This window comes from Magnolia sinica, chromosome 10, assembly GCF_029962835.1.
Source record: "Magnolia sinica isolate HGM2019 chromosome 10, MsV1, whole genome shotgun sequence".
NCBI lineage: Eukaryota > Viridiplantae > Streptophyta > Magnoliopsida > Magnoliales > Magnoliaceae > Magnolia > Magnolia sinica.
Window position 1 is genome coordinate 39,589,925 of NC_080582.1, and position 16,236 is coordinate 39,606,160.

General features: G+C 38.3%; 1 protein-coding gene across 3 annotated transcripts; it reads right to left on the reverse strand.

The window, feature by feature from the left end:
- Window positions 1–7,962: 7,962 nt before the first annotated feature.
- On the reverse strand, window positions 7,963–13,181 carry LOC131258320 (auxin-responsive protein IAA9-like). 3 transcript variants are annotated; one of them, XM_058259560.1, is made up of 5 exons: window positions 12,960–13,181; window positions 12,454–12,624; window positions 11,885–12,081; window positions 11,661–11,763; window positions 7,963–8,138 (listed from the first exon to the last, which is right to left on the reverse strand). In XM_058259560.1, exons 1-5 carry the CDS (start codon window positions 13,004–13,006, stop codon window positions 8,084–8,086), a joined length of 573 nt encoding a protein of 190 aa, XP_058115543.1. In that variant the 5' UTR covers window positions 13,007–13,181; the 3' UTR covers window positions 7,963–8,083. The 3 variants fall into 3 exon arrangements, with proteins under 3 accessions (XP_058115543.1, XP_058115541.1, XP_058115542.1); XM_058259558.1 differs by lacking the exon at window positions 12,960–13,181 and having other exon boundaries at window positions 12,454–12,839; XM_058259559.1 differs by lacking the exon at window positions 12,960–13,181 and having other exon boundaries at window positions 11,885–12,078; window positions 12,454–12,835.
- Window positions 13,182–16,236: the final 3,055 nt, after the last annotated feature.

Here is a 16,236-nt window from a genome sequence, read left to right on the forward strand (position 1 = left end):
ACCGAAAATATTTTGTTCGAGCATTTGGATACTTTGGATGTCCGTAGGTGAAAGTCTCTAAACCTCCGAGGCCAGGAGACGCTCCGACGTCTATACCGAGTGGATACATGAGTGCCCGAGTGCCGAATACCAGTAGGCCGCGTCTCCCACTATGTCGTGGTCGGTTGGGAGGGGGTGTGGCCTTATCTGCCTGAGTGAGGGGGCTGTAAGCTAGGCTGAGTTTGACCAGCTCGCAAATGAGTCCGCTATCGATGAGTCGGGTAGGTATTGGCAGACTACTGGTCAGGCAGATAGTGTGGTCTCTTTCACTCGTTGGGCTGTGCGGAGCGGCAGTCAGTGTAGAGTGTACTAGACCCCGGTGATGATCCCAAAGAGGAACCGTACTGATACATGGACTTATTGAGCAAGAGTTGCATACTCATTCATTCATCCATTCACTATCCACTCGAGCTGGTTGTGCGCAACTATTTATTACGTGTACCTTCGCAATGGCCTGGATTTCATTTGGGGCGCACGACTAACTTGATATTTGGAGTTTACCACATTATGTTTGACTATCCAAATTTACGTATGGGACAGGTTTGAATAGAATTCCCTTGTGATGGACCCCATAGCCTGCGATACTATGTACTATCATCCCGACTTCACTCCAGTTTGATCATTTCATTCACATCGCATATTGCATTTCATCCGCGATATATGACATTTTAGATTGCTACGTTTCTGCGGTTATATGGCTTAGACGAACTTGGCAGGATCTGCATATTGCATTGCATCCTCGGTATCTGATACTTGACTCTTTATGAATCCTCATTTGCATAGCTAATCTGTATCGTGTACTCTAATGTTGTATGACTTATGGACTTGTCAGTATTTCCGCTTACTCTGATATCGTATGATTCATGATCTTACCAGTATTTTCAATATTGTATGATTATGACATTGTATTGAATACTTGGTACTTACCTCATGCACACACTTACACCACCCTCTAAGCTTTTTATAAGCTTATGCACAATAGATGCGTGTAGGTAATTTTAGGTTGCAGCAGTTTGGAGCTTGGAGCATGTAGCTGACTTCTAGAGCTTTGATTTTGACTTATGTATTTCTCTTTCAGCATTGTATTCAAATGTTTATATTAGTGGATATGTGATGATGATGTTGCCTTTGTGACTTGGGTAAACTTATGGTTATGCTTCTTACGAGATAAATGTACATTAGAAAATCCTCCTTGTAGGATCCCAGGATTGGAATCTGGCGTATGCCTGCTGGGAGCTGAAAATGGGATACTACGGAGGCTGTCGGCACCGGATTTAGAAATCGAGAATTTCGTGAGCTCGGTTTTCGAGTTTGGGGCATGACAATTACACTCCTAGGTTTTGATCTAATTTACACGATCTAGGGTACTATCCTGACATCTGATCCATGTGGAAGGTCAACCCCATTAAAGCCAACATATTCTTATAGTTTTACGATCAATGGTCCATTAACGAGCAGTCTGGAGCTCATTTGGACATTCCAATCACTTTTAAGGAAATTTAGGGAATAAAATCCCATCAAGTTATTAGGTTTGTAGTGCACATGATTAAGCACAAGTTGTAGCTTACCAGGTACATTTATTAGTTGTCTAATGGCATCTAATCATAATTATATGGTTCTACAGTGATAATACAAGCAAATTCATTCAGGTCAAGTACAGTTAAAGATGTGAGTCGTTATACTATGGTAGGTTGGTTATAGCTTTTGGGCCCACTATGGAGTGCACAGGTCAAGTTAAGCTAGGAAATAGTTTTCCCAAGTGGTAATCTATGTAAGGCTATGATCACCCCGCAATTTGGATTCGCCGATCAACATATATGGTTAAGAGATCAGTTCGATGATTGTCGATCGTCGATTGGGGTCGCAGTTATAGGGATGTTCGTATAACTGTAATTAAGGTTAGTGCCCCTAATTTGATCACAAACTAATGCTCTGAATGCTTCAATATCATATACGTTCGGATGTGTTCAATTAACTTACCCTTTTGAACTTTTTCAAAGAACTTCATACATCTCATGTATTCGCTTATAGGTTTGAGTTGAATGATTTAGCATGCGGTCTTAGTTGTCTGCTTCACGAGGGATGTCAAGCCCACTAAGACGGATGTCTTTCTATAGCTTCAAGTTCAGTGGCTCACTGATAAGCGATCTATAGCTTGTTTGGTAAATACAACCATTTCTTGAATGATTCTAGTAGTAGATTTCTTATGCATAATGGGTAGGGTTTAGATTAGCTAGATTTATTAATTGGCCTTTACACAATTAGTGGAAATTGTCATTTTTCCTAATTTTCCTAAATCATTGATTCTTAAGTTAAAATAGTGACTAAGTTAATTTGACTTATGTATATAGGATAATTAGGATCCGATCCCTAGTTATCTTGGTTTTAGGTAGATTTCCATTTAGTTATAACTGTCTTGATTAGTTAGTGATGGTTTGCCTAGATCCGGGCCTTAGACGATCAGATCACAAGGCTAGACATAAGATTTAAGTGATCAGGCGTATTCTATAGCTTCTTTAGGTTAATTAATTGAACTTGTATGGTTCTCTAATAGTAACACCCGCACATATGTTAGGATTAAGTATGGTAAATTTTACGGGGTGCTACAATCTTCACTCCTAAAAAAATTATTATTTTTCTTAAAATTGAACATATTCGTAATCTGCGAGTATCTGAGGGTAGTTTTTGTGGACTTCAGTTTCAGTCTCCCATGTGGCTTCTTCTTCCGTGTGGTGAGTCCCTAGTATCTTCGCCAGTGAGATGACTTTGTACAAAGCACTTACTCATTTCCTATCAAGAATGTGACTCGGTTGCAACACATAAGTGGCAACCTCATGTAGTTCCACCTCTTCCCACTTGAGGATGTGCAATGGATCAGGCATATACTTCTTCAATATCGATATGTGGAACACATTATGTACACTTGAAAGAGACGTCGGTGGTGTGAGATGATATGCAATTGCACCAATGCGATCCATGATTTGAAATGGGCCAATGTAGTGCGTGGTTAGTTTTTCTTTCTTATCAAAACGCAGCATTCCCTCCATAGAAGATACCTTTAGAAAAACATGGTCTTCCACTATGAATTTGAAATGCCTTCTTCTTTTATATGCATAACTATTCTACCTGCTTTGCGCTGTCAAAAGGCACCGTCATAACTTTTGATCTGGGATGAGTTAAGGGATGCACAACCTATGAATGTTGACCTGAACAAGCCATATGAGGCCAACCGACCCACATAAGTAGGTTACATCGCTTCGTGTTGCAAGAAAATGACTCCTACCCGTTTAAAACCATAGTTTTATGAAAATCTTACTTTTTAAAAAAAAGTTTTAGATTAACGCATCTCTTCATTTTAGAGTTATAGCAGGAGATGTCTTCTTAGGATTTGCTTCTTATCAAGTTAAAAATCATTTGGCAAAGTTAGAATAGAACTTACTATCTTTACTAAATTTTACTATTTTAGGTAATATTTAGGTTTAGTTGAGTTAGGATTCTTAATTAGGAGTTCCAGAATTAAGGTTTTTGCTTACAGTCTTTAAGCTCTTTGAGCTTAAACGTGCATGTGCACATGTGGTTATAGGATTATTCGAAGAATTCTTTAGGTAACACCGGAGGACATCTAATACCCGAGTATTGGAGGCTGGGGTGTTACACATTGCCCAAATCTCTAATTGGAAAATTTCATGCACTTCATAGATGCATTGGGAAATGTTCGTCAAGACCCTTAATGATGCACATATCTCTTAGGAAGCACCGTCTGAAATGGTTGGTTACATTATTAGGAAGCTCCTTTCACTACGAGTAATCAAATTTACCAATGAGTTCTTACCCTAAGGTCACAACTATAGGCATTTACTAAACATAGGCATTCATCACAAGGACCTCAAGGTCCAACTTGTGTTGATTGACAACAACTCGAATCTAAATGTTTGTCGCTATAAATTGTTGCCTATCTAGGAATAAAACCATCATCTCTTAGGTTCAACAATATGAACTTGAGAGGCTTTGATAGCTCCTGGAGATAAGTCAAAGGGGGGATTAACATTGAAGTCTAGATACGTCTAGACACATCAACCATTACCTTCAAAGTCTTGGATATCTCAACCTCATTCAATCTCCTCCTCGGCAGGCCCTGATTCCACATAGTTGGGGTGAGCCCCTTCGATCATTTGCTAAAGGGTCAAGTACGCATCTGGAGACAAAGTCATCTCCGTACTTGCTAAACTTGAATAAATCTTCTTTGTTGAGCTCGCGAACCCTTAAGATCTTGATATCCCAATCATTGACATACAATACTTCGAGGAGGACATTTCATAACAAGATTTTGAGTTTGAAAATGTAAACTACATCCCTACCCAATATCCCCTCAGACTTGATTATGTCACCCCTCTTGTTGAATGCTAAATCATTCACTTTCAAGTCCACACATTAGGACAACCAAAATTGTCGAGGCTTGGGAGAACCCTGAAAGGTTAGGGTTGGGATATTAGTCCCCTCTAGGAGAGAAATCAAAGTGATGGGGTTGCAAATGAGGTGCCATTAGGATGAAAAAGACAATCTTGGATGAAAAAGACAATCTTTATATGCATCCCAACTAAATTTATCAATACATTGATCATCTATCCTAGCAATAAGTTAGAGCCCCCTAGAAAACCAACTACAAGGGTTGAGGCTAACTGAATCACCTAGTGAGGATGTGGATAAGGGGCAAAAATTGTCCTTATTCGACTAGACCGAGGTGCAAGTCCTGTCAAATGAGGAGAAGCCAGAAGAACTTCAATCCTTGGAGAAAGACCCGAGTGGATCTGATTTCGAGTCAAACTCTAAGCCCAATCATGTGAACATCATGATGATTAAGAATAATGATAAAGATCCTACTTTTTAGGCCCTATCTCCTGAGGAGAGAGAAGTTAAGGCAATGATTGGATCACGATCTCCATAATGGTAGAATCGGTCGGTGAGTCTTCCAAGGACATTGGTCTTATAAAAGAAAACACACATGTAAATAGCTTTTGACTCCTTGAGTTAGACTAGGATCCTTCCTAGTTCGCAGTGCCATCCTACTTGGGGCCTCCAAAAATTTAAATACCCATGAAAACCCAAAAACATTAGAAAAGCCACAAAACACCAAAAAATACCCAAAACTCCATTACGATATAAAAGCATATAAAATCCTAAAAATTTAGATTTTTTTTTTTTTTTTTTTTTTAATTTCAAGAAATAAGGTGCCTGATTTGCTTGTTGAAGCGTTTGGGTTTGAAGTTAACTTTTATGATTTTGATCTGGAACTTGATGATAACGAACTCATGGGTTTAGACGAAGCCGATGACATGGAAAATGATGATCCAACTCTCGAATTAGAGGATCTCCTCAAAAAGTTCAAAGCAAAAGCCAATCTTATTCCCAAAGATTTTGAAGTTGTGAACTTAGGGTCATCCAAAACCCTAGGAAGTGCATATTGGAAGGTCCCTATGCCCTGAGAATAAGTAGAGATTGATTGAGTTCCTAAGATTGTGGTTGTCAAATTTCATCTTCTCATACAAAGACATGCTTAGACTTGATGATGATCTAATTATACATCATCTACTTACGAAGTTCAAAATTTACGAAGTTCAAAATTAAGACAATCAAGAAGAAGCTGAGAAGAATAAGACTAGAGTAGATTTTGAAGATCAGGAAAGAAGCCATCAAGTAGTGCAATGCAAGCTTTTTGGTAGTATCCAACAACTCGAAATGTTTCGCCAACATTACACTATTTCCAAAGAAAGATAGCAAGGTTTGGATATACATCGACTTTCGAGACCTCAACAAAGTCTATCCTAACTCACATTAACACTATAGTAGACAACATGACTGGTCACAAGATCTTGTTCATGGATGTCTTCTTAGACTATAACCAAATCAAGATGGGCATAGAAGACTGAGAGAAGACATCATTTATTATGATGTAGGAATTTCTTGCTATCGAGTCATACCATTAGGGTTGAAAAATACTGTTTTACATACCAGCGAGATATGAAAGCCTTGTTCCATAACATGATGAACATGAAATGAATGCTTACATGGACGATATGATTGTTAAGTCTCTGACGGGCATTTTGAAAATTTGAAGAAGCTCTTCGACCATTTAGAAAAGTTCAAGCTCCGTCTCAACTTGCAAAAGCATGTCTTTGATGCAATTGGGGGTAAGTTATTCAGCTTCACTATCAGTGAGGAATGTATTAAGGTTAATAAAACCAACCAAAGTTATCATCAAGATGCCACCTCCGAAGATTGAGAAAGAAAATTGTGGTTTTTTTGGCAGAATCTCGAACATCAATCGCTTAATTACCCAACTATAATACACATTTGTGAGGCCATCTTCAAGCTACTTTAGAAGAATTCGCCAATGGAACGATAATTATCAAGTTACTTTTGATAAGATAAAAAAAGTACTTACTAAATCCACTAGTATTAGTGTTGCCTCTTAGACATCCATGAGAATCGCTATGGGTGCAACTCCTTACAAGTTGATGTATGAAATGAAGGTAGTCCTACTAGTCGAGGTAGATATTATGTCATTACAAGTGTTATTGGAAAGTGAAGTTGATGAAGGTGAGTGATAAAAAACTTGATATGATCAACTATACTTGGTAAATGAAAAATGCATGCGCGCACTAAGCCACTCACAGTGCTATAAAAGAGGATCGCTTAGGGCTACAATAAGTAAGTTTGAAAGAGGAGATTCATAGTTGGCAATGTCATACCTTAAAATCTAGCATGTGTATATTTGACCTTGGTCCATTACTCGAGGGCTTGATTTAAATGTTGTTCGCTTATATTTCATAATTCACACATACATCATCCCGTGATTTCCATTTATAAAATATAATATCTCAAAACTACACAAATAATTATATTTTAAAGAAAAATAAATATTCACGCCGCAACTATTAAAAACATCACCATATCTATGCCTTAAAAACATCCAATCACCACCATAATCTAAGCTCTTAATTAAGGTCTATTACAATGAATTTAGAAAGCATAAAAGAAATTTATGCAGATCAAATTATGAATAAAAGCAATTATTCATTCTCTTCCATACTTTCTTGAGATCTTATTCCTAAAATTTAAAATCTCAAAAAGATAAGTTGTAAAGTCTAGTGAGTAATTCTCATTATAACTTTCGCAACAAAAACAAGTGATCCAAATAAAGTATATACATCAGAACATCACAAATCTCTATGCAAAGCTTCAAAATCAAAGACTTGAAAATAAACAAAGGTTCTGAATGCAATACGTCTGAAATACATTATTAAAGATTAGATGCAAGTGTACAAGAGTATCCAGAATAATTGGTGCAGTCAATATAAAAGAAAAAAAAAAAACCCCTAGTAATGAAAATTACAAGAGGCAGTTTTCCACAAGTATGTCAAGGTGCAGCCCGGGACTAGAAAAACTTAAAAAGTATCGCAGTTTTCTACCGTCATTAAGATCCAAACATTATTATAAATTAAAATCATATGAAAGCCATTATGTTCTTGCAACAAACATAGAAGCTACAAATGATAATGTCATGCATGGAGCTAGTTAGCTTCCATTACATACTTGTATGTATAAATAAATACATCCAAACAGCTATTACAAGCTATGCGACTACAATTAAATACTAGCTATAGGTGAATGAGGAGTGATATTTGCAGTTGTGCTTCCGCACACACCAAACTCAAGCGATCCAAACATGCCCGATGGGGCACGAATGTCAGATATCCGATGCGAACCATGGTTAATGGTCCAATCAAGCGGATGGGTGGCACACGTTCGTACATGTAAGAAACACATGGACAGTCGAATAATAGTAATTTTTTTAAAAAAAAAAAAAAAACAAAAACCAAACAGTTCCAAAATCCATGTTAGCCTGACTTCTAGTCTAGGATCTCTCGAACACACATGCCAGGTTGGCACATTTGGGTTACTTGTGTTTGGTGCCTGTAGATGCGTGGTTGCAAATATCATTCCTCCTTAATTTGTAGAGATGATCCATCAGCATGGGCCCATTTCAGTCTCCATTAATCTTTTGTATCTTGAGGCGTTGCACCGACCTTATGAAAGTTCTGCATTCACATAACCATTTCCATCAAAATGCTATAATTCTCAACTACTGAATAAACGCACTAATGTAATTTTACATGGTTTCATGTAAAATTATCACGTGCTCAAATAACTTTTCAGATATAATGACATCAAGATACACTCCTCATGTAATTAGCACTCCTCATGGTTTCATGCTGGCTGATCTGAACCATTCGTCTGGTTGCAAACATGGCTTAAAGTTACCTTTATTGGCTGATCTGAACCGTCCAATCTGTCAGCTTTGCCCACCTAAAGACCTAATGAGTGCATCATTATGATCTTGAGACCATGTGATCATCTTTTATACGGATAGGACATTGTGCATATGCGACACATTAATTGGCAGATTTATTATCATCACTCAAAGCAGACTTTTGGGCATCTAGTCTAAATTTTGGTGTGGTATCAAATGGTTGGAGTAGATTTTATATAATCATCACAGTGGGCCCTATAAAAATCTCAAGGGTAGATGTGTCTTTCCCAACTATTTCCTTTGGTGTGGTCCACCTGAATCACACGTCAGGCTGATTTATTTATTTTTAGCTCTGGACCTCACACTAGATTTCACATCTAGTGGTTGGAATGAATTTTACATATACATCATAGTGGGCCCTGTAAAAAAAATAAAAATAAATTAAAGGCACTGTCCCTCTTCCAATTGTTTCATGAAATCTACTCCAACCACTAAATGTAAAACCAAAATTTATGCCTGAGCCCTAAAAATCAGGCCCATCCCTGATTCAGGAGTGCCACACCAAGGAAAATAGTTTGGAGATTGAGCATTGCCTTGTACAGTGTTTCCAACATGTGGTCCACTTGAATCATAGATGGAGCTGAGTTTCGGTTGCTGGGCCTAATAGGGGGTGATGCACCTTGTGGTGGTCTGGTTGATTTTACATACTCATTAGGTGTGGGGCCCACCTAAGATGCTGACACCTTTGTTGGCATGGTCGATTTGGGTGGCTCTTAAGAAATCTAATAGAAGGTGCTCTCATGATAATTACTTAAATTAATGAAGTAGCTTATTGATTATTATTATTTTTTTGAAAAAGGTACAGCATTGTAAATTTGATATTATGTAGATCGTTTTATGTAAAATTCCATTGTGTCTATAGAAACATTGATAAAGTCCTAAGTAAAAAATGTGGGAAGGGTTTGATATTTTTAGCAGTTATTGTGAAGACGTGGCCTTCAAAAAAATTAAAAAAAAAGAAAGAACATCATTTATTGGGTGGTCTGCTGGATGACTGGAACATGCACGGACTAATTAGTATCAAGAAAGAAAAACATTTTTATGAGGTTCTACTGGATCACCAGAACATGAATGGACTTAAGTACCAAGGAGAGGCTCTGATGTCCTTGGGCTAGAGCCCAAATAATTCTTTTAACATCATGGTCCAGCTCATCCCCTATAAAAGTAAATAAATGATATGTGAGTGATCCCACCGACAACTTAAATAGCTGATGACGCCATGTAAACAGCCCCAACCTAATTATTCTTTGAAAATTATAATTAGGTGATTTGAAGGATTTTGATTGGAGAGGTGAATTGTTGCAGACTAATCAATAGGTGGGGCTCACATACCTTGGCCCCTAAATCAGGCAAACCAACACATCTAATAAGTCAGAACGACCTGTTCAAAGAACATCAAGTCCAGTCCAAGTTTCCAGTTTTAAACTATGATTCAATGTAGGTGTTGCTCGGCTGACAAGTGGAGCTCCCTCATAGTGGATGGGTCAGAACATTGAGAGGTCTTCAATCTCTCTAATTCTCACACAAATACCTTTTAACAATTTTCCTTCTGGTATCATGTTTGAATGTCTGTTATCTGGATTTCATATCAGTAAAATGAGAATATAGATGTATTAGAGTTGGGAAACGAAATTACTTTTAAAAAAACGTATGAGAAGCTCTTAAAGTCTACCGGTTGGACCACATGTTACAGTCCGACCAGTAAATAACCTGTTAAGTTGGTATGACATACATCAAGTCCTTTCGTTAGGTTGGACCACCAGGAGGATCATCCACCACAAAAATCATGCTTAATATACTCATCAAGTGATTCAAAAAAAAAAAATGTGTAAGGTCAACTCGATGAGTGGATATGATTGATTGTTTGGAGAAGGTGATCCCAGTGGTGGGGCCAACCTTTTGGATGGTTTGGATGCTATATCCACTAAGTGGATCAAAAGCTGTGGTCCAACAGGTTTGTACTCTAAACCTTCTCTTAAAGTATATTTTTTGGTTAATATGTAAATCCATTTATTTGGAAAGCATTTATACAAAATAAGAGCATTAAGTTGGAGCTTTGGATTTGTAAAATAACTAACTTTGAAGAGCAAAATTTCTCAGTGATACAAATGAACACTATAATAGAAATGAACTAAACCCCTCAGAATTTTCAGACCCTTGGTTCTCTTTAATTTTTTGGCATAGAAAGGATCACTACAATATAAAATTCTTAAATGAATCACACTAAGTGAAGAAAGGCCAGGCCCACTTATTAGGGATGCAGATTGTGTAGCGAGGAGCTCGCTGCATGGCATGGATACTCTATGGGGCCCATCATGATGTATGTATTTTATATATCCACGCCATCCATCCATTTCCCATCAACATTTTAGGGCATGGGCCCAAAATTGAAGCATATCCAAAGGTCGTGGACCATGCCACAGAAACAATGGAGGTAATGACATCCACCATTGAAACCTTCTTAGGGTCCACAGTGATGTTTATTTGTCTTCTACTCTGTTCATAAGAACTTAGATGAAGAGAAAACACAAATATCAGCTTACTAGGAAACTTCATGGCCCTAAAGAAGTTTTCTACAGTAGGCATTTCATTCCCACTATTTCTTGTGGTGTGGTCTACTTTAGCTTTGGATAAACTTCAATGTTGGGCTTATGCCCCAGTGAGGAGTATAGCCGGTGTGGATAATCCATGGGGCCTACCATGATGTATGTGCTTTATCTTTGCTGCCCATAGTTTTTCGGGTCCAAAAAACCTCCAGAGGAAACTAACCTGCTTCAAAGGAATATATATATATATATATATATATATATATATATATATTGAAATGATTAATAACCCACAAGCTTGTGGAGAACAGCCTATTGGAACACACCTCCTCACCATGCCACATGAGCGCAGGAACAGAGCTTTTCGTCAGTTTGGTCCAAGTGGTTAGATTTTCGGGTCCAAAAATAAGGTCATCTCACTTAGGTCGACATTACAACCAAAAAGTTAAAAAGAAAAAAGTTTTTTTATTTTTTATTTTTTTAAAATGATGTCGTCGTCATCATCATCATCATCATCATCATCATCTTCTTCTTCTTCTTCTTTTAACCAACTAGGATGATTTTTTAGACCAAAAGATCTTAGACACCGTCCCAACTAAAGTAAAGCTCAAATCTCCTACATACATGCTGAATTGGACTATGGATGGGCAAGGCTATTTCCTCAAGAGACAGATAGATGCAGGAATTAAATGAAATATACGTACGGCCAAGATACATCTCTGATAAGCATCCAATCGCCTTCCTTGTCTTGATAAGTGATCCTGTAGTTTGGGCGATGTGCAATGTCCCCAATCTTGCCTTTCTCATCTAATGCATCCAAACAAGCAAAAGTGAAGATGACGATCATTGTAACTGAAATTCAATTCCATCGTAATTCCAAAAAGAACACACATTGAACTAAGTTTAATGATGATGAGAAGTTACTAACGTATTCCAAACATGCGTTCCAATGCCTGGGTGAGTGTCTGGTATGAATCATGGAGGGAGAGATCAACCTTCCTTCCTATTGCCATGCCATCCATCTTCACTTTAACGTAGAGAGAATTTGGAGCGACGTAGCTGTCTTTAATATCTCCCCTTAGAAGCTTTAGTGATGATTTGATTGGAGGCCACCCCACAATTCTACTTTTGATCAACACAAATCAAATTACGATATATATACAAATATGTAGAGACTTACGAAGCGTGATGAGATCCAGGCTGTTGATTATGTTGGGATATCCACATTTAATTTGGCTTGGTCTGTAAATCAGAATGCTCTACTCATCATTTGGGCAACACCCATTTGCGTCCTGCCTTATGAGGGCATAAGCAATCGCATACTTGGTGAATGGTCTAGAGCTGGTACAAGTGCCACACAGCTCGACCTTACCACAAGCTCAGCCTCATGTGAATTTTATATATTATTATTATTTATATATATAAAATACTGCAATGCTCTCCTAGCATTATATAAGCTAATTGCTAGTCTACTTACTATTGAAAAGGCCAACTTACTTGTTTATTGGGCATGATGATGGGTTCATTTGGAAGCAGGCACCGGCATCATTGCCATCATCGTCACCATCATCACCGTGGTCATGGCTTCCATCATTCCAGAAGAGAGGGAGTGTCTTAATCACAGCACAAGTCGGGTCGAAGGCCTCATCAAAACCCCTCTTGGTGCCACTGAATCCACAGCAACGGCCCCATACGTGGGTGGGGGTGTTTAGATCAAAACACTTGATCAAATGGTTAGGAGGAGCCAGTCCTAATTCGAGCTCCATCTATTATATATTAATAATACTTGAACGGTAACACAAATAAAACAGTAGCAGTATTACAAGTAAGAGGAGACGGGAGGAAGGGAGTTGTAGCACGCGGGGTATAGTTGAGCGATCTATGTATATATATACGGGGAGAGAGAGAGAGAGAGAGAGAGAGAGAGAGAGAGAGAGAGATGCATTTAGACAAAGGTAGGGAGATGCATTTAGACAGGGTCGGGAGCGGTACTAGGGACATACCGACAAGGCTGGGGAGAGCCCGTCCTCGACGCGAGCGCTGAGCTCATTACCCTTTTTACATCTGTCTCTGTCCTTGCCGGCCTTTCCGCCTACCCGATTTGATGCTGTCTCTTTTCCCAATTTCCCACGCCTATTTGCGCCATGAAATAAATCTTGTCATCCACGCTTACTTCCTACTAATGTTCGGGAAACGAAAATCCAGCCGCCCATCATACATATCACTCCTTCCTTGTTCAGCCTATAAACCTCTAAAAATTCCAGTATTACAGCCTATCTAAGTTTTGGAATGCTGTTATTTTTTTGGGTAATTCAACTATCCAGTTAAGGTGGGGAAACTGTCTGCGAGATCTGAACCATCCATCCATAGTGTCAATTTGTAGGTGGGACTCATCTGTAACATAAATTAGACGGTTGGAATAAACAGTTGGAGAAGAAATCCATGCTAAGGATGGGTCCCACCCACCTCCATTGGATGGGCTGCAACTGGCCTTGGGGTATTTTTGGGAACATGGTCCTTTTCAGGCCAGGGACACCATATTTAAAAAGACAAAAGGTACCGAGTTTGGCATGTAGCGTGACCATTGAATATTCAAGTCTGGGCATCACTTGTGCTTTTATTCTCTCCGGCTCCTTGTATGTGAAGACGAGGACAATCCAGCTCTCTCTCACTTTTCCATTATCTTAAATGGTTTTCATGTACGGATTCAAACTACTCTCACTTTTCCATTATCTTAAATGGTTTTCATGTACGGATTCAAACTAATCTACTTACACTCATCCGCCCATCTAATTATATTCCGACCATCCCAATAGCCGGCCCCGTTGTCGGCGGATCATGGACTGAAATTGTTGCTGATCAACTTCTCGTGACCATCCAATTGGTTGCTATATATATATATATATATTCAAAATGGGAATAATAAGATGGGACGAGGTCAATCAGTCTGTTACTGCATGTGGAGCCTACCATGATGCATATGTTTTATATCCACACCGTTCACATGTTTTTTCAGCTCATTTTAAGGCATGGTGAACCACACCACGAGAAACAGTGTTGATTGAATAGCCACCATTAAAAATTTCCAAAGGCATACCATAATGTTTAATTATTTGCCATCCAAGCGTGTTGAATTAAGGGAAAACACAAATATCAGCTTCATCGAGTACTTTCGTGGTTTTTTAGTGGAAAGCATTCAATGACCACCGTTTCCTGTGATGTCATCCCCTTGAGATTTGGATATTTTTCATTTTTGTACTAAGTCCTGAAATGATCTGTAAAAATGGATGGATATAAAGCATATACATTAAGGTGGGCCCCACCCCACACTCACGGGTTCCCAGAATCCGTCTAATAAGACAGTGATCTAGGGTATGCTCCATCCACTAGGGACCAACAATCAAAAGAGTTTAAAAGTGACGTACATGCGTGCCCTGCATACCCTCATAAGTGTAGCCGTTCGTACGACCTTCTCTTTCATTTTATTACTATTATTATTTTTTTGAAATTTTTTTTAATTTTTAATTTTTAATTATTTATTTTAAATAAGTACTACAACACATAACCAATCAAAAAGCGGGAGCGGATTAGTTGTTAGTGGATTAGTTGTTAGTCTGTTATCCGGGCAGTGTTACCCTTACCATGTGGGGCCAACTTGATTAAGTTTTTTTTTTTTTTTTTTTTTTTTAATTTTTTAAAATTTTTTAAATTTTTTAAAAATTTTAAAGTTTTAATTTATTTTATTATTATTATTTTTTTGTATATCCACACCACCTGTCCATTTTTTCAGCTCATCTCAGGACTTTATGCTAAAATTTAATAATATCCAAATCTCCAGTAGACCCCATTACTGGATTTAAAAACTTTTCAAAGTCCACATAAGTTTTGGATGAATCTTATCTTTGTAATTTCCCTTCATACAGGTCTGGTTGACCTTATCAATAGGTTGGAGGGTAAATAAACATTATAAATCTTCTTAGGGTGGGCCTTGGAAAGTTTTTTAATGGTGAGAGTTCAATATAACCCCTTTCTCTTGTAATGTATTACACCTGAGATTAATATATACTTAATTATTGAGACCACCTCCTAAAATGAGCTGGAAAAACGGATGGACATACGGTATACAACAGATTATCACAGTGGGCCACACGGTAACCCGGGTAAACCCTAATCCGCTCCCCAAAAAGCAGGCTGAATTTCACTTTTTCAGAAATCCTGTTTTAAGCGAGTACAAGCAGACACACCCCCATGGGGTGTATGTCTTCAGGGAAAGTTGTGTCACGGACATTAACTGAGAAAGAGGACATCTACGGTGGAGTCGCCCCTGCTAGTATCTACAAGGGGGGGACCCACTGTGTAATGTCCGTCAATGGCTCAAAGCTGCCTCATATCTTAGATGGTTCTTTCAATAACTGTGGGTTTGAAATCAAAGCTTATTACACGAGATAATCTTGGCCACTGAAGGCACGCCGATTGCATACTGACCTTGCTGGTTGGTGCTTTGTGGGCCCAGCAGCATTATGCATGTGTTTTATCTGTATGTTGCTTTTGTGGACCCAGCATGATGTATCTGTTTTATCTGTATCCTCCATTCATTTGCCTAGATTATTTTAGAGCATGAGCCCACTTAAGCTATAGAAAACCTAGTGATTGAATGCCCGTTATTAAAAACTTCCCAAGGCCTATTGTAATATTTGTTTAGTAATATTTATTTACCATCCTGTTGATTAGGCCACGCAGACCTGGATGAATGAAAACAAAAGTTTCAGCTTAATGCAAAACTTTTGTGACCCCCCAAGAAATTTTTAATGTTAGGCGTTCAATCACCATGGCTTTTTGTTGTGTAGTCCACATGAGATTTAGATCTACCTCATATTTTGGGTTTATGTCCTAACATTAGCTGGAAAAAATGAATGAATGTGATGTAGAGTGGGTCGTGGATAATTTCATGGCCAAGATGGACCAGAAAAGGCTTGATCGCAAGCAGAAGTGATCCGGATCGTCTGGACCTTAAATCAGGTGTATCTCGCAATCCGGAATGAGTTATTCAACGTACCATATATAATTTTGGGGTATGACGAGCTAATTTAGCTACCTAACCCGTTGTGCCGAGTTGCGTAAGCCGAATTTGCGAAATACCATAACATCGACGGTTGAATTTCCGTTTTAATTACGTTTTTCACTATTCATAATAAGTTTTACTTTAAGCATAACTCTTCATCTGTTGGGCTTTAGGAGTTGCGCCCAACATGAAAAGTGTTTAGAATAATTAGGAGAACA

Bases quoted from the DNA above. Each gene is read 5' to 3' on its own strand.
- LOC131258320 (XM_058259558.1), bottom strand. From the start codon at position 12,722: ATGGAGCTCGAATTAGGACTGGCTCCTCCTAACCATTTGATCAAGTGT. The intron at 12,082-12,453 runs GTAAGTTGGCCT...GTTGATCAAAAG, and splicing joins TCATCATGCCCAATAAACAA to TAGAATTGTGGGGTGGCCTC. The intron at 11,764-11,884 runs GTTAGTAACTTC...TGGATGCATTAG, and splicing joins GGAACGCATGTTTGGAATAC to ATGAGAAAGGCAAGATTGGG.